This window comes from Lepisosteus platostomus, chromosome 3 (assembly GCF_059453375.1).
Source record: "Lepisosteus platostomus isolate fLepPlt1 chromosome 3, fLepPlt1.hap1, whole genome shotgun sequence".
NCBI classification, from domain to species: Eukaryota; Metazoa; Chordata; class Actinopteri; order Semionotiformes; family Lepisosteidae; genus Lepisosteus; species Lepisosteus platostomus.
Window position 1 is genome coordinate 24,448,488 of NC_142613.1, and position 27,960 is coordinate 24,476,447.

Consider the following 27,960-nt stretch of genomic DNA (forward strand, 5'->3'; position numbering starts at 1 on the left):
AGAGATGTTGATAAGTGTGAATCAAATCATAGTTACATATAAGAGTGAGGTAAATGTTATTATTATCATGTTGTTCAAGGTCCTGAATATGCTTTACAAGATTTAAATTTTTGATTCAGGCAAATTTGTTCTGGGAAATATTCTGATTTCTTAATACATATCAGTTCAGTGAAAACTTGCATTTGAGAATTAATTTGAAATGTCTGTTCTTAATGTGCATGTCAGATACATACATGAAATGATGCACTGCTATTACACCCTTGAGCGAAGTATTTCATTTAGATTGCACCAATAAATTGCTTGTTTTAGAAAAACATTTTGCATGACTACTAGACTATTAGCAGCTATTGAAAACGGATAGATAGATTGCCTAATATTTAAAAATAGGTCAAAAACAATTATTCAAGCATTTTGATTATAACACAAAATAGCTTTAGCTTTTTGGACAGTCCTGAGGCTCTTCTAGTGTTACATCCTCAGTAGGCTCCATATATGTGACAGACCCCTAAATAAATGTACCTTTGGGTCATCAACACACTCCTGTTCCTGTAAACATCGAAGGACAGTAAGTACTGTATGTTCTGGACAGAGTTCAAACACAAGTTTGGCTGCTACAGGGATATCTCAAACTCATTTCAAAGTAGTTTAAAGACAGCTAAAGTCAGAAAAGAAATCAAAATAATACTTGTGTTCTTCATGTTTCAAGATACCAGGGCATTCTGCCTTGTAAATACACTGAAATCTGTCCAGTATTCTAATGTCTAGTATTTGTGTAATATTTGAAAACACATCAGAGGGAAAAAATAAGAGATTACATGTTTTCCCCATGTCCCTGTATATTTTTGGGTTGTTATCTACCCACAGTCCAAAGACATGCTGTCTATGTTAATTGGCATTTAAATTGCCCCAGTATGCATGTACAGTATGTGCCTGGGAGGAACTGAAGATCCATCTGGAGTGCAGTCCTATCTTGTAACCTGTTCTTGAGGGATTAGGAGATGGATCAATACAAACGCATTTAGTGAAATTTAGTTGGATAGAACAATACAAGTTATCTTCATATTAAATTATTTTGTTATATTAATAAGAAGAGCAGAAATCACACCAAGGTTTGATTATGTGGGTATGTCCTGCTGTGATAAGTACACCACACAATAGAATGTTTCAAGGAAATTTGTAAAGCCGAAAAAAGGAAAGGGAAAGAGACAGCTTGTTCAGATATTTTGAGTATCTTAGTTCTTAGCAAAGGATTGGAGGTACCAGATGAAGTGAAGATCAAAACAACAACAAAAGGCTGGTCAGTTCATATTATAACTATACTGCTCTGATGAGCCTAAATCTCTATTATTTATAAAGTTATAGACAAAGGAAGGAATATAAGACTAGCATTATATTAGTGTTTTAATTGCTACATTAATACTGTACACCAGCTTTATATTCAAAATAATTAATGCTGATTTTATTTTGATATTAATGTTCATTTTAATGGAATTTAGTGAAATGATAATTGAACTAAAAGCATTAATGAATAAATGTTTCGAATAAAAGGAGTCTGCTTTACTTCTATTACTTTTGTCTGCGGCTTAATCTGTACAAATTAGACAGTAACTAATTGCAGAACCTCTTCTTATGATGAGTTTTGATCAAATAATTAGAGTTTTATATAGTTATGTCACACAATGAGACATACAGAAGAGTAGTACAACTACATCTATAAAAAAAGTTTTGAACGTGTTTTAGTTTACAGCCAATTTACTATTAATTATAAGTACTGTGCATTTAACAGTGTGAAGATTTTTGAATTGCATCAAAATTGTCAAAGGTCGCTGTGTTTAGTAATAGGGTATCTGTAACTAGAAAGTGAATTCTGATCTGATCAGTTTAGGGTGTTGCTGCTGTTCTCTAGTCTTTATAATAATTAATAATAATTATAATAATTGCTTACACTTATATAGCACTTTTCTGGACACTCCACTCAAAGCGCTTTACAGCTAATGGGGACTCCCCTCCACCACCACCAATGTGCAGCATCCACCTGGATGATGCGACGGCAGCCATAGTGCACCAGAACGCTCACCACACATCAGCTATCAGTGGGGAGGAGAGCAGAGTAATGTAGCCAATTCATAGAAGGGGATTATTAGGAGGCCATGATTGGTAAGGGCCAATTGGAAATTTGGCCAGGACACCGGGGTTACACCCCTACTCTTTTCGAGAAGCGCCCTGGGATTTTTAATGACCACAGAGAGCCAGGACCTCAGTTTTACGTCTCATCCAAAGGACGGCGCCTGTTTACAGTATAGTGTCCCCATCACTATACTGGGGCATTAGGACCCACATGGACCACAGGGTGAGCACCCCCTGCTGGCCCCACTAACACCTCTTCCAGCAGCAACCTTAGTTTTTTCCCAGGAGGTCTCCCATCCAGGTACTGACCAGGCTCACACCTGCTTAGCTTCAGTGGGTTGCCAGTTGTGAGTTGCAGGGTGATATGGCTGCTGACTTTAGATTGCTTTAGACTGCCCTACTATACAAAAAATGCCATCCTTGGGATATGATTGTAAATGTGAATTTTTTAGCAATTGCTTTATTATCAGGATTATTATCAGTTATTTAGATAATACTGTAGTTCATGGGAAGGGGGGTTGCTGTTAATTATTTTATAAGTAATTACTAATTCTGTGCAATGCATTGCTCTTAAAGCATTGCAGGACAGCTGTTGACGACGTGGATGTACTGTATCTGGGCTGAGGGGAAATGTAATAATAAAGTGGTTTTGACTTAGATTTTCAACAGTCTCATCCTGTAATCTTTGTACTCTAGTCAAAACAGCTAACAATTTTAACAAGTTTCAATTAAAAAAAAAAGTATTTTGATATTTTCTTCCAACCAAAATAAATACCCTTCACTGAAGTGGAATAGCTCAGTAAGTACAATTCAATTGCATTATGCCATAATATCATGGAACTGGAGGCTTAAAAGCACTTGTCTAAACATAGTAAAAAGAAGCATCACAGATGAAAAAAAAAATTATAATTGTATTTGCCATTATATTTGTTATAATTGCACAAAGATCCTCTTTCTTAAATTGAAACAGAAAAATCTCTCCTAGACTTTCCAATCTTATATTCTTAAAAGAAATATTGTAATTTAACTTTCTATTTCAGCGTCCAAAATGGTATGAAATGCTATGTATTTCAGATGTACTCTAATTCGAAAAAAATGTCTGCACTCATTAACTTGAACCCTTTTCTCTTACCATTGATAGGACTCCCAGCATTCAGTGGACAACAGGTCATGCAAGGTAGGTACATTTTTTATTTTATCTCCCTTTAATTTCATTGTTTAAAAGTGTGTTCTTTGTGGTATGCATATTTTCATGTGAGAAAGATAGTTTTTTACATGGGTTGAGACCTCACTTTTCCAATTAACAATTTTTTGCAATCGCCCCTCAACATGACATACTGTACAAACACTAATGTAGACATACCAGAGTTTTCAGGTGTTTTGCATTGTTTTTCTATCACTCAGCAGTGTTCTTTTTTATTTTGAGCCATAAATTTTAATTGACTTTCTGCTTAAACTTTAGCTATTTTATTTAATCCAAATGTTTAATCCTGATATCTCTGCAATATGTTACATTAAAAGTAGACTTTTAGCGGTATACATGTAAGGATCTAACATATGTGTGTTCATGTGTAATTTACTTGGTGTTGTTGTAATAGATATTTGAAGATTCTGACTAACAGGTTCTTTAAAAAATATATAAGGAAAACAGGCCCCATTAACTGTGAGTCACAGGTCCTGAGTATTAATCAAGGTTTTGGACATGTGCTCCCAGCCTTGGTTTACTAAGTATGCCACTGTTTCTTATATTTTTATATTTTTTTTATTCCAGCCAAGTTCCAAATCACGGGCTAATTGATTTCAGTTATCCATTTGGGGCATTATTTGTAAAAAAATTGTATTCAGCACTTAAAAATGTTAATGGGATTTAGAATTGGTTTCAACCTTCTAGCAATTTCTCAGTTTCACAGCTCCTCCCATTTAGTTGCGTAACCTGAAATGTAACCAATCAGCCGTTTGCTGAAAGAAAAATACTGTGAGGATGTTTAATACTGTACATTGTCATTCCAACTTTTCTGATATCTGTTCATCAGAAATTGATTGAAATAACAATGTACTTAACGGCAAGAAAAGGAAAGACTGGAAAAAGCTCCGTAGGATGCTGATGTTTAGAGAAAAAAATACACCTGAACTAGGGTATATAACAAGAACTGATCGAAGAAACAAGTAAACAAAAGTCTTCCCTTGCAAGAAGATCAATTAACACCTGTGATTGCCAGCTCAGTGGAAATTCTCCTCTTATAGTTTGTAATTCAAGCGTGGCCATCAAGTCTATTATATGTCAGGCTCCACCAACCCCCCCCTCCCCCTTTATTTGCACTCCTGTCCTTTTCTATCTAACATTCCTTTCCAAGCCAACATAAACACTGTTTTCTGTGTTATGAATTCAGCAAAACCACAGCTCATACCTCTATCCTGGCTTTTTTAATGTACTGTAGGACCCTGTTAATTTTGATGCCTATTTTCTGGCCCTGGTACATTTGTCCCACCTATGCACCTATTTCTCATACCTTCTTTGTGCCCCAAATTCTCCCAGTTTGTGTATGTACTGGCATAAAGTCAACTACCCCAACCGCTCCTACACGACCTTATAGTTGCTCCATTTCTTAGCCCCGAAATTTGATGTTGGACCATAGCTCCTACACCACTTTTCTCACAAGCAATCTATTCTGTTGCCTGTCCTTTCCTTCACTTGAGATTTTGTTCTACTGGTAGTCCTTCCAATGCCCATCTAGTGCTCTGATTTTAAATCCCTTACACATGCCTATAAGCATCAGCAAGTCTTACATGTTAATCTAGTCTCTAGTCTGAATCATTTCACGGTTCCTCAAAATTCTCAGACAGTGCAACTCCTTTTTGGTGATGTTCCCAAACTGTCACTTTTAAAATTCTTAAGTGTATCTAGCCTTTAGAATGCATAAGTGATATTATGCACTATGTTGAACTTGGTTGCAGACGTGAATTCATGTTTGCATGTCTGTCTATGACTCTTGATTTATACAACTGATTGGGCATCTCTCACTTTTATTGTACCACAAACGTATTCTTCAAAAGCTGAAGTGTGCCTCTAGGATGTATTGATGTTGCGCCAAATAAGGAACTTTCTCATGTATTTACTTGGGGACCATATTCTGTACACATATTCTGTCATATAGTAACTCCTCTTCTCAGTCTTCAGATTCATGCAGCATGACCTTTGTGTTCCTTCACTTTCTTTAGCCCCTGTTTTGTCTTCCATTGGCCACACATCCTTCATGAGTAAAACTTCATGCTGGTAAAACAGTGCTTAGCAGATTGGTCCATGGCAGCTTGGTCTGCTCTGAGATGGGAGGGTGCTGCTGCAGACTGAAGAGAGAGAGAAAGAGCTTGCAGCTCAGGCAGCTCTGCGAAAGTAGCATCTTACTGATATCAGTCTTTAAAAGTAGTCTGTGCATGATTTGTCCTCTTGGGGTCTGTCCACAACGTAGACAAAAGGGGAACGTGGTTCTTCCCAGCAATAGCTTTGTTCAGAATATTCTGCACATAGAGTATAATATTATGTTGACAAAAGAAAAAGGAATAAATAAAGCGTTATTCCATGCTGAAAAGAGAAGAAAAGAAACACAACATTTCGGCTGTGGAGCCTTCTATGGGTGTGTTGTTACTGTGTTTCTCGAGGTTTGTTCCCTTGCAGGTGCTTTGTTGGAAATTCGGATTTCTGTTTTGCATTGCATCTTGCCTCCCAGATCACCCCTTATGCTTGTTACTTTCCTGTGCTTTCTTAGCTTTGGACCCTGCCTGTGAGTATCACTCTTCACTCTGACCATGACTCTTGGATTCCCCTTTGTGCTTTGGACTGTGCTTTTCACTGGCTTTCACTGCTTGACCAGGATTTTGGAGTTTTTTCTTTCTTGGTAGTCTTTCTTGCCATAGCACACTGTCAGTTTGCATGCACTGCTGTACGTCTGAGAGATGTCTACAGCAACACTGCCTGTGTGCTCAGCGTAGTTGTCAGCACAGTTCCATATGTGTGTGCTGCCTGCAAGTTTTTATGTCTCGGTTGCCCCTTGGCTAGCACTTGGGCTCACTCTATGCCTTATAGATCTGCTGCTAGTTCCACCTCAGCAACAGGTCATTACATACTGTATGTACTCAGCAGTTGTTAAACTTTGAAATCTGGTTGCTTTCAAGTCCTTTGAATGATGGATTCACACAGATCTGTTCAATACTGTACTTTCATCATATTTACTTCTTTCAAATCATGTTTTTAGTTATAATTTTCATTCTATACACGTTTTCATGTTCAATACCAAATGTTTAATAAGAAAAATCTATCAATTTTCTCACTCTTTTATCCAATATAGGGTCAGGGGGGAGCCAGAGCAATCCCTCCAATCAATGAGCACCAGGCAGGATACACCTTGGGTGGAAGGCCAGTCCATCACAGGGCACACATAGATATAAGCATGCACAAACTCATACCAACACCACTTTTCCCAGAAACTAATTAACTTACCAGTGTGTCTTTAGGCTGTGGAAGGAAAACCATATGAACACAGGGAGCGCATCCAAACTTCTCAAAGATAGTATCCTAGGCCCAGAATTGAACCAGCGCCCCACAGTTGTTAAACAGCAATGACAACCACTCTGCCGCTGTACTGCCCTATTAAGAAACAGAACATAAGAACATGAGAACCAAATGTTATAGTTCTAAAATATTGTATAATGTAATAATGTAATATGTAAATAAATATGTAAATTGTAATATTGTAAATAATGTATTGTTTAAAAGTAAATAAATAAAGATTGCTTTTAAGATATGTTATTGTTAGGCCTAATATTAATAAAGTAAAAAATGTTAAGGCCTATGAAAACAACCAGGCTTCTCTTACCTGATCCAGGGTTTGAAAAGCCCTTACATTGCATTCCCAAAAATATTTTTTTAGCTCTGAAGTCACAGCTTTTATAGCATTGAGTATGCACTTTGGTCATCCAGGATGTATATTTTTTTTCTTTGGCTGAATTGTAACATCTTCCTGTTATCACTTAAAATAGAATTTCAACCTTCAAGATTTGCGTCTGCCAAAAAGTATTATTGACCTGTTAAGCACAAGTTAAGATATAATTGACAAGAATGCAAATCAAGATTTTCTGTACAATACTGTATAGTATTATGTTTTCTTATCGTTCTTTTTTCCCTTTTTAGAAAGCAGAATGAGTTTAGATGAGTATACTAAAACTGAAGGGGCTTGGATATTATCCATTATTAAGAGACAGTACACAACTAACACAGCCATTGAATGTGCACAGAAATGTGAAACTGAATCCTCATTTACTTGCAGGTAAAAATTACTTTTCCATCCATCTGTAGGTTTTTACTTCTGGACAAACATTTAAAAATATTACAGTGAAAGAGACTGTAAAATATTTGAAATATTTATAGTGAAAGTGACTATAAATGTATAAATAACATCACATTTATTTCCCAAATGAGTAAGAATTCAAAATGCATTAGATGCAAAAGAAAAACAGTATATGTACTTAAATCTAGAGCATAATCTGAATTGCTTTTTATAATGTTGCAGTATTATATCAAATAATGTTTCATTTATTCTATCATTTATAGTTTCTAAGCATAACATCATTAGTAGATCTCTGTATAGAGACACAATAAATGCATATCAAAGAATTTCTGAATACCTTTTTAAAATCAAATGTAATTATAATTTGGGTGATTTTGTGTATGACTGCTTTTAAACTGGAGAAAACTGTTTTTTTTTTAATTCTTGTGATTCTAGGTCTTTTTGCTTTACTCAGAAAGACCAAATCTGCATAACTCTACCAGGAAATGGAAAAACAGACACAGTGCTGCGAAGGATGGACACAGTTTTGTATGAAAAGAAAAGTAAGACAATAAAGCTGGAAATACATTTACATAGGATAATCATACAATCATGAGAACTTTCTTAAACTGAATAAGGATTGGTTTGTACTTCCTTGAATTATGAACGACTAACTACTGTTGACAGTGGTGATAAATACCTGTCCAAAATACATCGGTACTTAATAAGGCCTTCAGGAGATTTGAATCAATCCAATATCTTAAGTCCAGGTGGATGTTCTCATAACATATATTTTGTATCATTTTGAATTTATGTATACAGTATGTATTTTGTTCTGTTTCTGATTTTTCAGTATTTAGGCTTACATCTTATATCATCACAATTATCTGGATTCCTGTGAAGCAAATGTCTTTTGAGTTTTTAAATGTGCTTGAGATCCCTGTTCTTTCTTTTCCTTGTGTCTTCTTTTAACCATGGATGTTTGAAATGGCTGGTGCATTAAATGGACATTTCACTCAGGATTTGGCCAAAGAATTAACTAACAACATTCCTCATACTGTTGAAATATAATGTTCTACACCAATAATAGTTAACACTTACACACCCTATTGTCCGGGAATAAAGAACAGTAACAGAACAGTGTAATAGTGAAACAACCAAGCTTTACATAATTAACAAATGTATTCGTAGAAGGGCACACTTCTGTTCTGTACAGATGTTTCTATAACTGAGTATCAGGACCTTACTTTCTACAGACAAAACAGAAATATAACTTACCCTGTAACTGACACACAAATATTTTAAAGGTAAAAGAGAAACCCAGGTTTTTTTGGAAAATAAAGATCCTTCTCAGGATAAGATTACTCCCTAAACTGGATTCTAATGAATTGGAACATTTTCCCTATTCCACACAGTGCATCACAAAATCAGTTAGATGTGTTCTTTCTCCAAGAAAGTTGATTGATGGCTTAGACATAATTGGATTAGTTAGTCCTAGTTATAAATTAGTTTTATCTGGCCATATTGACTGCCTCAAAGACAAGATTAGGATAAACTAAGCAACCACCACTAAGAATACCCATTGTCTTACCTTAAAGAATGCGACACTGTGAGGTGAAATGAAACATTAATACCCACCTGAAAATAAAGATATTGTCTTTAATAAAAATATTGTAACGCAACGGGGGCTCAGGCGGGCACCCTTGCCGCATCTGGTCGGCCCCATCCCGACTGGAGGCTCGAACCCGGGACTTCCGCGTCTCTCTGCAGCGACCTAGCCCCGTGAGCTAAAGAGAGATCTCTCCACAGCCCAGTAGCTGTGGTCCTGCTATCACAGGGAAGCGCGGTGACGTCACCCGCTCTGGTACGCCGGCTCTTACACACAGTGCTTGTCGGCCGTAAGCGTTACACTCTCCCCCGCTTAAATCGCCGTCCCCGGCGAAGGGCTATCCCGCCCCACTTCTGACACCAATGTAACGCAACGGGGGCTCAGGCGGGCGCCCTTGCCGCATCTGGTTGGCCCCATCCCGACTGGAGGCTCGAACCCGGGACTTCCGCGTCTCTCTGCAGCGACCTAGCCCCGTGAGCTAAAGAGAGATCTCTCCACAGCCCAGTAGCTGTGGTCCTGCTATCACAGGGAAGGGCGGTGACGTCACCCGCTCTGGTACGCCGGCTCTTACACACAGTGCTTGTCGGCCGTAAGCGTTACACTCTCCCCCGCTTAAATCGCCGTCCCCGGCGAAGGGCTATCCCATCCCACTGCTGACACCAATGTAACGCAACGGGGGCTCAGGCGGGCGCCCTTGCCGCATCTGGTCGGCCCCATCCCGACTGGAGGCTCGAACCCGGGACTTCCGCGTCTCTCTGCAGCGACCTAGCCCCGTGAGCTAAAGAGAGATCTCTCCACAGCCCAGTAGCTGTGGTCCTGCTATCACAGGGAAGGGCGGTGACGTCACCCGCTCTGGTACGCCGGCTCTTACACACAGTGCTTGTCGGCCGTAAGCGTTACAATATTTACCTAACGACATTTGAAAGAGTAGAGGCCATGTTACATATTATGGAACTGCAAAATATCAAAGTCACAGGAGACTTGTTTACATCATCAGTTTGAGATAAAACTTTCATCTTATATTGTCAGATATTAAAGTATTTACTTCCATTATTTTTTCTTAATTCCAGATTTATCCAAATTGGATAAATTCCAGATTTATTGCCGAATTGTCAGTGTTATATTAATCACTCTGATTCCAATACATTGACTTATGACAAATGGTCTTTAAATAACTCAAAAATAGTTACCCTCTCAGACCCAGACTATCCTCAGCAGTGGAAGGTATTTAATTTTATAACTCTATGTACAGGTTTGAACCATGCAGATGAACATTGGTTTACATTGACTGATGTTGTCTGACAAATTTTACATTGCATATTATATAATGCCTCGTGAAGACTATTGGGATATACACCTTTTTGCTTTATGCCAAGCATGATGAAACTTTAAACAGAAATGGGTATCCATACCTACTAATAAAAATGCATTTCTTTATATAAAAAATGTAAAACTAAAAGAACTCAGTAACAACAATGTTATTTTCTTTCAATTTTGTGACATAAAGTGAGATTTTTTTACTTTCCCCTTTTTCAAAAGCTATGTGATTTGTTTAAGTAGCCAAGAAATAACTGTACATTCATAAACAAATGTTAAATATTTAACAAACAAAATACTTATTGGGTGACCTTGTAGGTAAAATACAAACTTCAAGTTACTGTTAACAGCTGCCAAGCAACTGTAAAAGTATTCATTTTCACTGTGATTATTGCTTTGTTAGCAAACAGTACACATCTTAAACTTGCTTAAAGAAAAACAATTTAAAATACTGCTGTTATTTGCAAACATATGAACTTAAGATTAAATAAAAAATGTAAAATAATTGAAAACTAAAACAATTCTAAATTAAAATGAGACAAAACAACAGCAAGAAACCAATGTTGAACAAATGTTGAAACTGATAACATTACAAAACTGTTTTGAACTGAATATATGGAATTAATCATTCCATTAATTAAAACCAGTTTTCAATATTTCATTTTTCCTTGGATCTAACCTGCAGTATAGGTTGATTTAATTTTTAACTGGGCTCCATCAATACTTTGTAGAGAGATCAATTTGCCAATGGCAATTTATGTGTGTCCTGGAAGAGAGAAAGCTGGGTCTGCAGAAAAGCTGGGTTTCTGGGAAGAACACCAGTATTGGTTTTTTTCTGTTTGCTCTAGTGTTTGAGCCCACAGAATGTGAGTGGTCTTGTGAAATCTACAGCTTACTGTAGTAAGTTATTTATCAAGTTATTTAGTATTATGCACTTGACTAGTACAATCAGGAATTATCTTAAAAATAACCATAAAATGTGAAGTAAAGAATTATTACACCAGAAGTAACATTATATTATAATTCTCAAAGGAAATACAGGAAATGCTATTCCCTTAAGATGTATTCATGAAATTGATACCAATTGTTTAAAATAGTATTGGAGCAGCAAAGTGAAAACATTTAATTTTTCTTTGGAATTAAGCAATCTGAATCTGTGAGATTATTTATGATCTCTTGAATTCAGTGGGTTTAACACAAAGCATATTTTTGTTCTAATATTGTATGATCAAGAGAGAATTGAATTGTTTAATGTTAAATGTATTTTATATTGTGGTTATCATTCATATTCACCTCATGATCACAAATTTTATTTATTGTATAAAACAAATCCTATTCACGGATTGGCAAAGTATGCTGCCCACAAGGAATTACAGTACTGTATGTCTATCAATCACAACAGTGTATAACAGTATTCTATTCTATACTGTACAGTACACAGTAATTATTAGATATTCAATCAAACAATCTTAATCAAGGAACTTAAAGTATCCCTTCCAGGATCTCTGTAATTATAGCGCAATTTTTTTTTCTGTTTTTTTCAAGTTTTCTGCGACAGCCCTCACCTGAGTACATTTCCCTGTTTTTTGTTAATATGCCTGGTGACCTACATCTACTTTTTACTATCATTTGATTATAAAGTAATAGAGATACAAGTTCAAAGAAGTAGTTATGAATATCCCCATCTGTGCCTCTTACTATAAAAAATGCTATTGTTATGCTGCACCAAATCTGGATTACAACATGAGAACAGCAGAACCTTAAATTTACTAATAAGTGAATTCTATTGCTTGTTTGAAAAACAGTGAAAGATGTAGTAGGTTGATTCCACGTATGATTCTACCGCAATTAAATATTTTCACCATAGCCCCCACTAACTTTGTATGATCTTAGTACAGGGTGCTTAAAGCTAATTGTTTCATTGTACAGTATTGTATTTTACAAAACAATATAAGCCACGGAGCAATACAGTTATTTTAGGTTGGTTGAACAAATGAGACCATGAATAATGCATTTCCACATCCGCTGTTCATCGTTTATGCTGTTCTGTGTATCGATTATTCCCATAATGTTGGCAGGGGTGAATCAAGGTGAAAGAGAAAATTTCTCAGATGCCGCTCAGGCCAGTGTGTATCCATAGCTCTACTCAGTGCAGTGAGTGCTGGTGTAGTTTCCTGCTTTGCCCTGTATCTGGATTGCAAGTGCTTTGCTGAAACTGCAGTATGCAATATCTCGAAATATGCCATTCTCTTCTTCAGTAATTGAGCTAATAAGTGATTCATTTAAATGATGGAAATGCTCAGTTAGAATGAAAGTAAGAACACTATTTTTTCCAGAACCAGAGTAGAATATCCTCCATTATCTATATCTGAGAGTCATTGTTTGAATCATTTTGTTATACAGTACTTGTTTATCCCTTCAAATAGACATGGCTGGCTGTGCAATTGTGACATTCCTTTTGCACATACGTACGCACAATCACACCTCTAACAAAACGCATTAGAACTTTGAACTTTCATCATTTCTGGTAGGTTGCTTAAACTAGTCAGCCTTTGTACCTGTAGTTTAGTAGAGTTGGAATAAAACTGCATACAGGGAATGGTTATCATATAACAATGAAATTCTAATTTATTCTACTTGATGGAAAAATACTGATGAAATACTTTGATCTTCATTAGGGCAAAGTACTGTATTTTTAATGTAATAAATGATTCTTATAGAAAAAAGTTTGTCTTTATGGATCAGTCGAAGAAACCTCCTCCTTTTAATCTGTAAATTTTTAACCTCTCAGGCATTGACTTTTTTGGGTTCAGATTTGAAAAATAAACAAACACGAGTCTGTAAAGTTTGAAATTTGAGATTAAATAAACAGCACTGACAAACAGGTCAGGATTTGACTTACTGAAGAACATTCTTTCACATGTTTATGTTCTAAATTTCTGTTGACTTTGTAGAAAACTAACACTTGGTTTAATTACATTAAAACATTAGAAGAAGCCTCAAAACAATAAGGCCAGAACATTATTAATCAATGTTACTGTTAGTATACAAGTATCTATTGAAAATAAAAATGTTTTCATTATTTCTGTGGGAAAATATTACTAATTCATAGTTTAGACCAGGTTTACTAGCTCATTACTAAATTGGGAATAAATTAATAGTAATGATAAGTAAGTGTATAGAATTGCTTAATTATGAAAGCTGTAAGATAAGTGGAAAGCCATAAAATAATATAAAACCATGTTGAATTCAAGCTGAAAGCAGTGGAAGACTACTCAATGTCAAAGCTTTATACAGGTCTTAATGTTTTCATAGAGTCAATGGATGATTTTTGTTTGCTAAATTGATGGTTGTTTTATATTAGTTGTCCTCATAGATCTCACTATGGAAAATTTGGCTACTATTTATTTTTCAGAGTACTTGGTGGAGTGTAAGACTGGCAATGGTGAAAGCTACAGAGGAACACAATCTACAACAGTATCAGGAAAGAAATGCCAAAGATGGGCATCTACCTACCCACACAACCCTAAGTACCCTTTTCTCTCTAAGCAATATTTTAAAGTATTATATCTATAACATTCTGCCATATAATATGAATTTTTAGTTCTAGAAAAATAAAACAACATTTTAAATCCAAGAAATTGTTTTGTCTGTATAGAACAAGCTTCTCAGCCATGTTGTTAAAACCAGTAACCTGATTTCAGTGTGAATTCACCTGGAATAAAAGATCTAGTAGTAATTCTAACTCTCCTCTAATTCATACCTCTCAAAAAGTTTTAAAATCTCAAATATCCAATTTACTATAGTATACTGATACTACTGGCACTACTGATAGTATACTCACCTCCTTAACTCCTGCAATGAGTTATTGCTTTGACAGACATCCTGTCCATACTGTAGCTAGATCAATGCTATGCTTTTTGTCCTACTTTGCACTTACACTGTAATTCCAGAATATGCTCTAACTTGTAGCGCAAAAAAAGGACAAGCAACTTCCTGTCACTGGATTGTTAGATGATGGTTGGATTTCTTATTTTTCTTTGCAAGGCATTGTGCAATTTAGTGCTCTGTGGAAGGTACTCCTCCAAGCAGAAGATAAATACTGCAATATGGCAATGGTGGATGAAAATGATCACTATGTATCATTGAGTTGCAATTAGCATTGACTTACTTTCTGGGGAACGAGTGCACACAATCCATGCCAGTAAAATGCACCCTACATTATTGGACCACCAGATCCCTTCATTATTGGAACCAACAGCTCAGGGCTCTAGAGTTCCTTTGGTGCACCATGTGTCAAGAACTATGTCGAGAACAAAGTGAAAGATTATTCAATGCACCATATTACATTTCTCCACTGCTTAGTAGTCAATTGCCAGTGCTCTTTTGTACCACTGGACTCACAAACATATATCACTGGTATGATGATTGGTTTGTACATTCATCATCCAGATTACAGTATCCTGCAACCAGACTATATTGTCTTGTTCTGTGGAGTTCTGGGTAGACAATTTTTGATAAAACTGGGTGTTTGGGCCCCAGGTTGAAATTTGCTGTTATATGAATTTCTCTCCTTTTCTGCCTTGCACGTTAAATAAATGCACAGATATTATGGTCCTGGAGTGTGTGTTACCCCTGATAATGTATTTTCCTTGAAGATCTATAATGGCATCACCTTAGACATTCCTGCTCATGAAGAATTCAAGTTCACGTGTCTTGTCAATGTTAGAGTAATAATAGACAACTGGACCTACTATTAACAAATAAGTAACAAAAAATAAGTAAGGACAAAATGTAAGTATCTTTGGAGAAATACTTTTCTAGGTGTATACAGTATATGAGTATATATTACTAAAGAATGTCATGTGTCATATTTGTTTCCATTTACATTGTCACAGGGAGTAATATTCCAGGAGTTGAGCACAAAACCTACTGACAGTAATGCATTTTTGCTTAGTCATCTCTTTCTATATTTGATAACTTTGCAGTGTCAATCCAACCACACACCCAAATGCCGATCTGGAGTCAAACTTCTGTAGAAACCCTGATGGAGATTCTAAGGGTCCCTGGTGCTACACCACCGATCTTGGTGTCAGATGGGAACACTGTTCTATCCAGGACTGTGATGGTATAACCACTCATCCATTATACTTTCACAACTGTAATGTACAAGCTGGGGAATCTTTACAACATCATCCCATGACTTTGAAACATCCAATTTAAATGTTATTAGAAAAGAAGAAGAGCTTGAAAAAAGGAAGTCAAATATCTAAAAAAATACTGTGTACTGTATAAAGTAATTAAACAGCTCCAATTGTGATAGCGTCCGTAGATTTTAACATCTAATTTATTATCTTTTTGTTATCAATATTCCAAACAAACAAAACACAGGTTTGAACTGAATACTTATCTCTGATCTGTAGTAAGTACCCTTTGGTAAGGACAGCAGTGGTACCACCTTGTAGCCTGATCTCAGGAGCAAGCAATGGTTGGGCCCATCTCTAGGAAAATTAGGTCACTGCTGTAGGTGACACTTTTTGTTCTGAAAAACGTCTGATTTTCCTAACCAATTCCTCAACAGAAAAGATGTTAAACCGACTGCTTGGTGATGACTGATCATATGGCATTATTCATAAGAACTGGGGTGTCAACCCCAGTATCCAAGCTCAATTCCACTCTGAACATACTCAACCTGGCCTTGCTAAATTTCCCCTTTAATTAAGTTGGTGAAATTAATCACATTCCTGCCTGATCTGATGTGTAGCAGAACTCCCCACAAAACAAACATCTGCTGCATGTCACCCAGGTCAGTGTTGCAGTGGTAGATGAAGTGGGTCCCCTCCTGTATGTGAAATACACATAAGGGTAGAACCCTGTGAAATTGAAAGCACTGCACATTTTGTAATGTGAAAGATCTCTACATGGGGTAACTTGACTAAGGGACATTTGCACATGAAAAGCTCCCTTTAGGTACAGATGTAAAAAGGCTTTAGTCACACTTTTATAACAAAAGTAATAAAACAAAAGCCTAGCTCTGTTTGAGCGATAGGTAAACTTTTTTAGATTGCCAAAATGACAATATAGTCTGAAACTATATTTCACAGAAGGCAAATGGAATGAACTGTAGCCCTCAGCCACCTGAAGTTTCATGGTCATCTGCCATTTGATCAGGTGACTGAGGGTTACAGTTCATTCCCTTTGCCTTCTGGGAAATGTAGTTTCAGACTGTCATTTTGTCTAAACTTACTGGTACTATCAGGAAATTATATGACCTAAATCCAACATTTTCGTAGAAAATAGAATTAACTTACAAGGTATGCATATAGCACTAATTCAAAATTGAAAAAGACACATTATAATAGATCATTTACAGTACATTTTTATCAAGGTTCCAAAAACGTTATATTTTGGCTTGCTTTAGTGAAATGATTGTGTTTTACAGTGATTTACTGTTTCTGTGTGGGAGATTATAATATTATATAGATATGATTTTTTAAAATTGTTATAGCATATATAGTATTAAATCTATCTTAAAGATGTATTTGAAAACAGTTGTTCCTGAATGTATTATATGTACTGGTAAATAATTGAAACAAGAGACTTCCCACCATCCCTAAATGTATAAATGGGGATTTCACATATTTAGCAAAATATCTTGATGTGTTGTGAAATCTCTGGTTAAATATTTTAGGAATTATGTGAAAGCACTGGTTTCACATTGTTAATGCAGCATATAGATATAACTGTGTACTATGGCTGCATATACAGATGCAGCCATTCAAAATGGGTGAGGTATTTCGCGGCATACCCCGGTGGGGCATAAAAACTTCCTTGCTTTTAACAGGGCGTTTCATAATTTCTAGCTACGAAAATGATTTAAAATGCGACACCTATCATTCAACTAGAGCTTAAAATATCACAAGGATCCTCAAGAGCACAGCAAAGAGTGTATTAAAAGACACTTGTATTTATCAACGCTTTCTTTTCTTATACCAGATTTTATGGAACCACTTCAGAGGGGTGTCAGCCAGTCAGATTCCAGGAATCGGCACTTTAAAGGAAAAATACACACTGGTATTCCATTTCTCCCTAAACATTGTAAGCTTCGAAGTCTTTAACTAACGTGATACCGGAGTCAACAAGCATACTTTTAGAATTTGATTAAAAGGGAATATAATATGGAATCGCGTATCTCAAGAATTTAATAACGGTATGATTATATCCGTGTACTGCGACAGGGCTGTGTAGGGCTGTTTCGCCTGCCTGTTCATGCGAGCTGTCTTGTAGCCTACTGGTCTAGGTGCGTGACTACCAACTGGCAGGTTGTGTGTTCAAATCCAGCTGGTGTTGGACTTTTCATTTTTATTTATTTATTTTTTAATCGCGTAACATAAACATATTACCGTATGCAAACTGTACTGTATACAGTATGTATATGTATATTTAATGTCTTAACTGTGCCCGTTTAAGTATTGAATATTCATATCTAATTTTACCACTGAAGGGAAATCTTAGTAGCTGAGCATAAAAAGAAGAGGAGCATACTGTAACGCGTGTGAAGGCCATAAACGATATTAATTTTGGAACATAAACATACAGTATATGGCTGGTCTCGGTACTTTAAAGAAAAAAATACACACCAGTATTCCATTTCTCCCTAAACATTGTAAGCTTCGAAGTCTTTAACTAACGTGATACCGGAGTCAACAAGCATACTTTTAGAATTTGATTAAAAGGGAATATAATATGGAATCGCGTATCTCAAGAAATTAATAACGATATAATTATATTCATGTTGCAAAAGAACTGCAACGGACATAAAAACTCCCTTGCTTTTAACAGAGCGTTCCATAATTTCTAACTACGAAAATGCTAGGTGAAAGGATTTGTAAACATATTTTGTTAAAGCAAGTCAGTTTTTTCTGCAACACATAAAATAGATTTTTCCAAGAAAGTTTAGCCTTTGTCACTAATGAAACCACTAAATAAAGACATAAATATAGAAATCTTAAGATTTGTTTTATTTAATGTTGGTAGCAGGATGAACTGTCAGAGTGTATATTTTGTCGCAGAGTTGCTGCAAGATGTTAACAGTGAAAAAGGTATTTAGAAATGAGTTATTTCAAGATACAAGAAAACATACACGAAACATGGTTTCATTATGACCAGAATCGGTCTTGAGATATTTTTAACTTGATTTACAGTATTTGAGAGGTATGTGTTAACACCGATACTACAGTGCTTAAGTACTGCTCACGTATATGTTTCTAGGTTTATATTATGCATTTCATACGGTCAAATTACTTTTGAGCAACTAATAAGAAGCGCGAAACGCTATGCGTTTTAGTTTCGTTTTGTGCTGGGACCCGTGGATTGATTAGAGATATCAAGTACATACAAGTCATTTTTTAAATGTTGTAGTTCGTCTTGAAAATGTTACGAGTACATCATCTATCAACAATTACACAGGTTCTGTTTCCATATTGCGGATTTTGGTTAGGTATTATCAAATCCAGTGACGCTGTGTGTTACTTTACTGAGTCCCATATCACATGGTCTGTGATTGAAACCTGTAAAACCGGTTTAATTCGTCACAGCCAGCACTCTTCAGGTGTGAGGGTCTTCTGCTCAGAATGAAACGCTAAAATGTTTGTGTATATTCTAATGGTAGTGGGGGCAGGGTGTGTGGGAACAGGTTAGGTTGAAATTGCATTGGAGATCTATGTTCTTCACACCTGAAACATTTTCTCTGAAAGCATTTTCTTCGCAGTTTAACCGATCTTGTTACAGCATGTTACAGTTTACTATTATTAACCATATTAATTTTAAGTGCTTAATGTAAAATCTTGTAAAAATATATTTTCATTGTTCAAATATACATTAAGTCTGACTATCATATAATAAGTTAAATACAAAACTAAAGAAAAAATAGGGTTAAATATAATTCAAAATATTTTGCTAACAATGTTAACTGTTTATGAATAATAAAATGTATTAACTAAGGAGTAGGATGGCACAGTTGTTAGTATGTTTTTTGTTTTGTTTCTTTTTCATAAATACAACAGTAGTACCTGATGTCTCAGTGGCTTTCAAAATTAAATTATGCATGCAAACCTGTGAACTAGAAAGATAACTAAGATATCCATCCATTTATAATGGTGGCAAAGTGGTTAGCATTGCTATCTTGCAGCACTGGGGTCCTAGGTTCAATTCCTGCCATCCTGTGTGTGTGGGGTTTACTTGTTCGCTCTGGGTTACATGGTTTTTCTCCATATGTGTGATATGACTCCCTCTCGCACTCCAAAACATACTGGTAAGTTAATTGGTTTATGGGAAAACTGGCCCTGGTGTGTGTGTGTTTGTGTCTGTCTGTCCTGTGATGGACTGGCGCTATGTCCAGGGTGTATTCTGCCTTGTGTCCGTTGCTTACTGGGATAGGCTCCAAATCCTCTGTACTGGATAAAGAGATTAGAAATGGAAGTAAAGGCACTGTGCGGATGGAACTATACACAGTGTTAGAAACCCACTATGAAATGGCAGCATCTCACTGAGAATAAAATATTTTATACTGCTGGCTTAAGGAAACAGCCTTTCCACCTCTCTTGCACATCAGTATCCATACCTAGTTATTTAAACAAATTGCCTCTAATTATAAACATCTTAATATGCTGGCTCTGTGGATCCGCATCAGCTATGTTTCCCCATTCCTTCAATTCATGTGCATCCAACACACAGTTCAACGCTAGCAACTACACAAAATCTAAAATATGAGCTCTACTTGCCACTTACAATACCAACAGTACCAGCTAACTTTAGTAGTGACATTTTCATGGATCTTTTTAACAATAAAATTTACAACATCAGACTTCAGACACAATTAAACAGGCCTCAAAAAAGTCTGGTACAAACATTTTCAGCATGGAATAAACCGTTACTTTAATGGTATATACCTTAAATGGATTCATATTCTCAATAAGATTTGGTGCTCAGTAACATGACTTAGAAAATGACAGAAGACATACGTATCATGCTTATCCTTCTATTTTTCATAATCGGAAACTCCTTAAGGCAGTTACATTTTCTCTGTTCTGACCTGGAGTTACAGAGAAATTTAAATTCTAATAAGAGATTTGTAATGAGGAAAGTCATACCAATCACTCATACAGTACCAGGATTTGCAATTACAATACAAATACTTTCTTTCTGTATGTGTTTATTTTGCAGTTTGAGTCTATGGCATTCCTTTGGGGGTCTATACTCCAAGGCATGACTTTTTTATGGGAACATGACATTTTTTTAAACATATATTTTTGTGGTAGGAGGGCGCAAAACATCAGTATTTTCTGCTATTAATCACTGTACGTTTATAGTTGAAATCTGAGTCTAGATATAAAGTTAGATATAAAGTTAAAATCTCGACAAAGCAATGTAGGAAATACAGAGAAAATAAATCCTTTCTGACATCTAAAATCAGTTTCGATCAAGGTCTCTAAAACGAACAAGAAACAGAGGATTTTCGGAGGGCAATTACGCTGTGTTTATATAGAATAAGTGATTTATGAGCAATCTAATTTCTTGTTCGTTTAAAACAGTGAAATGTCAGCTGCAAAAGATCGCACCAGAAACAGCACTCTCTCTGCCTGTCATAGACGTTCAGGAAAGGCTGAATGAAGTCATGTCAAGTACAATAATTCGGTGATCAATAATAACAGTTGTATTATATCCATGGAAATATATTCATTATATGCCAGCGAACCTCACCGTGCCAGGCCACCACTGCGTCACAACACACAGCTGCCAGTGCACCTCTACATACCCGACCACCACTGCATCACACAGCTGCCAGCGCACCTCACCGTGCCAGGCCACCACTGCGTCACATAGCTGCAAGCGCACCTCACCGTGCCAGGCCACCACTGCATCATACAGCTGCCAGGGCACCTCACCGTGTCAGGCCACCACTGCGTAACACCACATAGCTGCCAGCGCACCTCACCATGCCAGGCCATCACTGCGACACACCACACAGCTGCCAGCGCATGTAACCGTGCCAGGCCACCACTGCGACACACCACACAGCTGCCAACGCACTTCACCGTGCCAGGCCACCACTGCGTCACACCACACAGCTGCCAGCGCACCTCACCGTGCCAGGCCACCACTGCATCACCCAGCTGCCAGCGCACCTCACCGTGCCAGGCCACCACTGCATCACACAGATGCCAGCGCACCTCACCGTGCCATGCCACCAGCTGCGTCAAACCACACAGCTGCCAGCTGTCATGTTCCCATAAAAAAAATGTCATGTTCCCATAAAAAAGTCATGCCTTGGAGTATAGACCCCCAAAGGAATGCCATAGACTCAAACTGCAAAATAAACACATACAGAAAGAAAGTATTTGTATTGTAATTGCAAATCCTGGTACTGTATGAGTGATTGGTATGACTTTCCTCATTACAAATCTCTTATTAGAATTTAAATTTCTCTGTAACTCCAGGTCAGAACAGAGAAAATGTAACTGCCTTAAGGAGTTTCCGATTATGAAAAATAGAAGGATAAGCATGATACGTATGTCTTCTGTCATTTTCTAAGTCATGTTACTGAGCACCAAATCTTATTGAGAATATGAATCCATTTAAGGTATATACCATTAAAGTAACGGTTTATTCCATGCTGAAAATGTTTGTACCAGACTTTTTTGAGGCCTGTTTAATTGTGTCTGAAGTCTGATGTTGTAAATTTTATTGTTAAAAAGATCCATGAAAATGTCACTACTAAAGTTAGCTGGTACTGTTGGTATTGTAAGTGGCAAGTAGAGCTCATATTTTAGATTTTGTGTAGTTGCTAGCGTTGAACTGTGTGTTGGATGCACATGAATTGAAGGAATGGGGAAACATAGCTGATGCGGATCCACAGAGCCAGCATATTAAGATGTTTATAATTAGAGGCAATTTGTTTAAATAACTAGGTATGGATACTGATGTGCAAGAGAGGTGGAAAGGCTGTTTCCTTAAGCCAGCAGTATAAAATATTTTATTCTCAGTGAGATGCTGCCATTTCATAGTGGGTTTCTAACACTGTGTATAGTTCCATCCGCACAGTGCCTTTACTTCCATTTCTAATCTCTTTATCCAGTACAGAGGATTTGGAGCCTATCCCAGTAAGCAACGGACACAAGGCAGAATACACCCTGGACATAGCGCCAGTCCATCACAGGACAGACAGACACAAACACACACACACCAGGGCCAGTTTTCCCATAAACCAATTAACTTACCAGTATGTTTTGGAGTGCGAGAGGGAGTCATATCACACATATGGAGAAAAACCATGTAACCCAGAGCGAACAAGTAAACCCCACACACACAGGATGGCAGGAATTGAACCTAGGACCCCAGTGCTGCAAGATAGCAATGCTAACCACTTTGCCACCATTATAAATGGATGGATATCTTAGTTATCTTTCTAGTTCACAGGTTTGCATGCATAATTTAATTTTGAAAGCCACTGAGACATCAGGTACTACTGTTGTATTTATGAAAAAGAAACAAAACAAAAAACATACTAACAACTGTGCCATTCTACTCCTTAGTTAATACATTTTATTATTCATAAACAGTTAACATTGTTAGCAAAATATTTTGAATTATATTTAACCCTATTTTTTCTTTAGTTTTGTATTTAACTTATTATATGATAGTCAGACTTAATGTATATTTGAACAATGAAAATATATTTTTACAAGATTTTACATTAAGCACTTAAAATTAATATGGTTAATAATAGTAAACTGTAACATGCTGTAACAAGATCGGTTAAACTGCGAAGAAAATGCTTTCAGAGAAAATGTTTCAGGTGTGAAGAACATAGATCTCCAATGCAATTTCAACCAAACCTGTTCCCACACACCCTGCCCCCACTACCATTAGAATATACACAAACATTTTAGCGTTTCATTCTGAGCAGAAGACCCTCACACCTGAAGAGTGCTGGCTGTAACGAATTAAACCAGTTTTACAGGTTTCAATCACAGACCATGTGACATGGGAGTCAGGAAACTAACACACAGCGCCACCGGATTTGATAACACTATAAAAATGCTATAAAATAATGTGACTTGGCACAGAACAAGTTTACAGCACAGTACAAAAATAAATGCTGACCATGACTTTAGAAGCATAAATTGCCTTACACTCAATTTAAACACAAGCTGTCTTTAGCCCTCTAAGCTGGTTCATACAGAAATGTAGAGATCCAGGCTCAGAACACACAGCTTCATTAGAGAATACATATGCAGGACAACTAGAGAAGACGTTTTACAGAGGATGGATTTTTAGAAACATCCCATCAGTGACATCACTGAAGTCAACTCCTAGGTACTGTAACTGTCGTGTGGAAAGTTTCACAAGAATCAGACAAAGGTTTAAGCATCGCTTGTTCTAGATAAAACTGCAAAAAAAACAACAACAACCAATAATGTACTTCTTTGCGGCTCTGTTTGCCCAAATCATATATTCACAACGTGAAATCTAGAAAATAATATTACGTAACCAAAATCCGCAATATGGAAACAGAACCTGTGTAATTGTTGATAGATAATGTACTCGTAACATTTTTTCAAGACGAACTACAACATTTAAAAAATGACTTGTATGTACTTGATATCTCTAATCAATCCACGGGTCCCAGCACAAAACGAAACTAAAACGCATACCGTTTCGCGCTTTTTATTAGTTGCTCAAAAGTAATTTGACCGTATGAAATGCATAATATAAACCTAGAAACATATACGTGAGCAGTACTTAAGCACTGTAGTATCGGTGTTAAGACATACCTCTCAAATACTGTAAATCAAGTTAAAAATATCTCAAGACCGATTCTGGTCATAATGAAACCATGTTTCGTGTATGTTTTCTTTTTCATCTTGAAATAACTCATTTCTAAATACCTTTTTCACTGTTAACATCTTGCAGCAACTCTGCGACAAAATATACACTCTGACAGTTCATCCTGCTACCAACATTAAATAAAACAAATCTTAAGATTTCTATATTTATGTCTTTATTTAGTGGTTTCATTAGTGACAAAGGCTAAACTTTCTTGGAAAAATCTATTTTATGTGTTGCGGAAAAAACTGACTTGCTTTAACAAAATATGTTTACAAATCCTTTCACCTGGCATTTTCGTAGTTAGAAATTATGGAACGCTCTGTTAAAAGCAAGGGAGTTTTTATGTCCGTTGCAGTTCTTTTGCAACATGAATATAATTATATCGTTATTAATTTCTTGAGATACACGATTCCATATTATATTCCCTTTTAATCAAATTCTAAAAGTATGCTTGTTGACTCCGGTATCACGTTAGTTAAAGACTTCGAAGCTTACAATGTTTAGGGAGAAATGGAATACTGGTGTGTATTTTTTTCTTTAAAGTACCGAGACCAGCCACATGCTGTATGTTTATGTTCCAAAATTAATATCGTTTATGGCCTTCACACGCGTTACAGTATGCTCCTCTTCTTTTTATGCTCAGCTACTAAGATTTCCCTTCAGTGGTAAAATTAGATATGAATATTCAATACTTAAACGGGCACAGTTAAGACATTAAATATACATATACATACTTTATACAGTACAGTTTGCATACGGTAATATGTTTATGTTACACGATTAAAAAATAAATAAATAAAAATGAAAAGTCCAACACCAGCTGGATTCGAACACACAACCTGCCAGTTGGTAGTCACGCACCTAGACTAGTAGGCTACAAGACAGCTCGCATGAACAGGCAGGCGATAGAGCCCTACACAGCCCTGTCGCAGTACACGGATATAATCATACCGTTATTAAATTCTTGAGATATGCGATTCCATATTATATTTCCTTTTAATCAAATTCTAAAAGTATGCTTGTTGACTCCGGTATCACGTTAGTTAAAGACTTCGAAGCTTACAATGTTTAGGGAGAAATGGAATACTGGTGTGTATTTTTTTCTTTAAAGTACCAAGACCAGCTATATACTGTATGTTTATGTTCCAAAATTAATATCGTTTATGGCCTTCACACGCGTTACAGTATGCTCCTATTCTTTTTATGCTCAGCTACTAAGATTTCCCTCCAGTGGTAAAATTCAATATCTACAACGGGCACAGTAAAGACGTTTACAGTAAGTCTTTCTACGACAGACCAACGGACCACGAGTGCCCCTGTCGGTCAACCAATCACGCACGGCGGTATTTTGCGTCATCGCGCGTCACGATGCACGACGCCGTAGCCAATTACCTCCGGTACGTGTCTGTACCGCGCACTTTGAATGGCTGCATCTGTATCTTAATGTAGTCCTCCAATTTTTTTTCTTTTTCATTGTCCTAAAGTTAGAACCAGCTAAACATAAGTTGAAAACATTGTACTTGACTATCTGTCTTTTACACAGCCCGAAACAGCCCAAACTATGAAAAACTATATTGTGAGTTGTTGTATTATGCATAATCATATAAAAACTAACTTTCACGTTTGTGGAACATACAGTGCCATGAAAAAGTATTTGTCCCCTTACTGATTTATTCCTCTATTATTGTACAGTTTTGTTTTCAGGTGTCAACCTGAAAATGTTTTCAGGTCTTCAACCAAAATCTAATATTAGATAAAGGGAACCAGAGTGAACAAATAACACATTTTTTAATGTACTAGTAATTGCCCCCTTAGTTAAATCAACCCAATTAAAGGGATAATTTAGAGTCAACTGACTGAATACAGCCAGGCTTGATTATATCCAGTCCTGCTGAATACAAACCTTATTTTGACCCTTACCATCAGAGTCAAGTTGCCAACACAAAGATTCAACAAGTACATTATGCCCTGATCAAAGGAAATTCCTGAAGAGATCAGAAAAAAGTTGTTGATATCTATCAGTAAGAAAAGGGTTACAAAGGCTCTGGGACTCCACCAAACCACAGTGAGAGCCATAGTTTCCAAATGGAGAACACTTGGAACAGTTGTGAATCTTCCCAGGAGTGTCTGGCCTGCCACAATTTCTCTAAAGGCGCAGCATAAAATCATCCAGGAAGTCATAAAGGATCCTTAAAAAACATTCAAAGAACTGCAGGCTTCTCTTGCCTCAGTTAAGGTCAGTGTTTATGACTCTACAATCAGAAAGAGACTGGGCAAAAATGGGCTCAATGGGAGAGTAGAAAGGCAGAAACCACTGCTAACCAAGAAGAACATAAATGCTTGTCTCTCATTTGCCAAGAAGTACCTGGATGATCCCCAAGCTTTTTGGGAGAATGTTCTATAGACAGATGAGTCAAAAGTGGAACTTTTTGGACTTTTTGGAGTGGGGATGCTTTGCTGCCTCAGGACCTGGATGACTTGCCATAATTGAAGGAACAATGAATTCTGCTCTGTATCAGAAAATTCTTAAGGAGAATGTCTGGTCATCCGTCCGTGAGCTGAAGCTGAAGCATAGTTGGGTCGCGCAGCAAGACAATGATCCGAAACACAAAAGCACGTCCACATCAGAATGGCTGAAAAGAAGCAAAACGAAAGTTTTGGAGTGGCCTAATCAAAGTCCAGACCTAAACCCAATAGAGATGCATGGTAGGACCTGAAATGAGCTCGAAGACCTACCAATGTTTCTGAATTAAAACAATTCTGTGAGGAAGAGCACGCTAAAATTCCTCCACAACGATGTGAAAGAATTATAGGAAGCGTTTGGTTGCAGTCATTGCAGCTAAAGGTGGCACAACCAGTTATTAAGTGTAACGGGGAAATTACTATTTCAGACAGGGGATATGGGTGTTGGGTAACTTTGTTTATTAAATAAATGAAATAATAATAATACAAAAGTGTTATTTGTTCACTCAGGTTCCCTTTATCTAATCCTAGATTTTGTCTAAAGATCTGAAAACATTCAGTGTGACAAATATGCGGAAATAATAGAGGAAATCAGGAAGGGGGCAAATATTTGTTCACACTACTGTATGTTGTACTATAATAAATATGTCTTAAAGCAAATTGAAATGCACAATTAGAGTAAACCTTAAGTGTTTTTATTAAAGCTAATGATTTATCCATGTCCTTTATCATAATTGATTTAACAACAATTCCCATTACTGTTGTTTTTGATTTGGTAATGACTGTATAAAGCTAAGCTAAGCTTGTTAAACATACATTTTCAATCAGGCTTAGCATGATCGTGTGTAAGTGTTTGTTAACCATATATCATAACGAATGTTTGACTGAAATGCTATTGAAAATTCAACAGAGGAATGTATGCACTGCAGTGGGGAGGATTACGAAGGAAAAACATCCATCACAGAGAGTGGCTATGAGTGTCAGCGCTGGGATTCACAAAAACCTAATAGCCATGGATACCTTCCTCAAATGTGAGTGTGCAAGAGTGGAACTGAGTCAATTTACTGTAGAGTCCTTACTTTCTAAGTTTTTCAGTTATAGAAATTCCTTACAATTTTAAAAAACTGCATTTTAGATATTACAGCCATATGGATTATGACCAATCTCATCTAGAATATTAGATGATGGCAAAAGTAGCCCCTTTTCTAAACATTTAAACAACAGTATTATTTA

The 27,960-nt window shown here is 36.6% G+C and overlaps 1 protein-coding gene across 3 annotated transcripts in view; it reads left to right on the forward strand.

The window, feature by feature from the left end:
* The window catches only part of plg (plasminogen), a 75,662-nt gene that overhangs the window by 34,356 nt on the left and 13,346 nt on the right, over nucleotides 1-27,960 (forward strand). For all 3 annotated transcript variants that reach the window (XM_088625093.1, XM_088625096.1, XM_088625094.1), the window contains 6 exons: nucleotides 3,269-3,304; nucleotides 7,313-7,448; nucleotides 7,905-8,011; nucleotides 13,790-13,904; nucleotides 15,363-15,502; nucleotides 27,638-27,758. In XM_088625093.1, coding sequence (XP_088481219.1) covers nucleotides 3,269-3,304; nucleotides 7,313-7,448; nucleotides 7,905-8,011; nucleotides 13,790-13,904; nucleotides 15,363-15,502; nucleotides 27,638-27,758 — 655 coding nt within the window. The remainder of the gene's footprint in view (nucleotides 1-3,268; nucleotides 3,305-7,312; nucleotides 7,449-7,904; nucleotides 8,012-13,789; nucleotides 13,905-15,362; nucleotides 15,503-27,637; nucleotides 27,759-27,960) is intronic.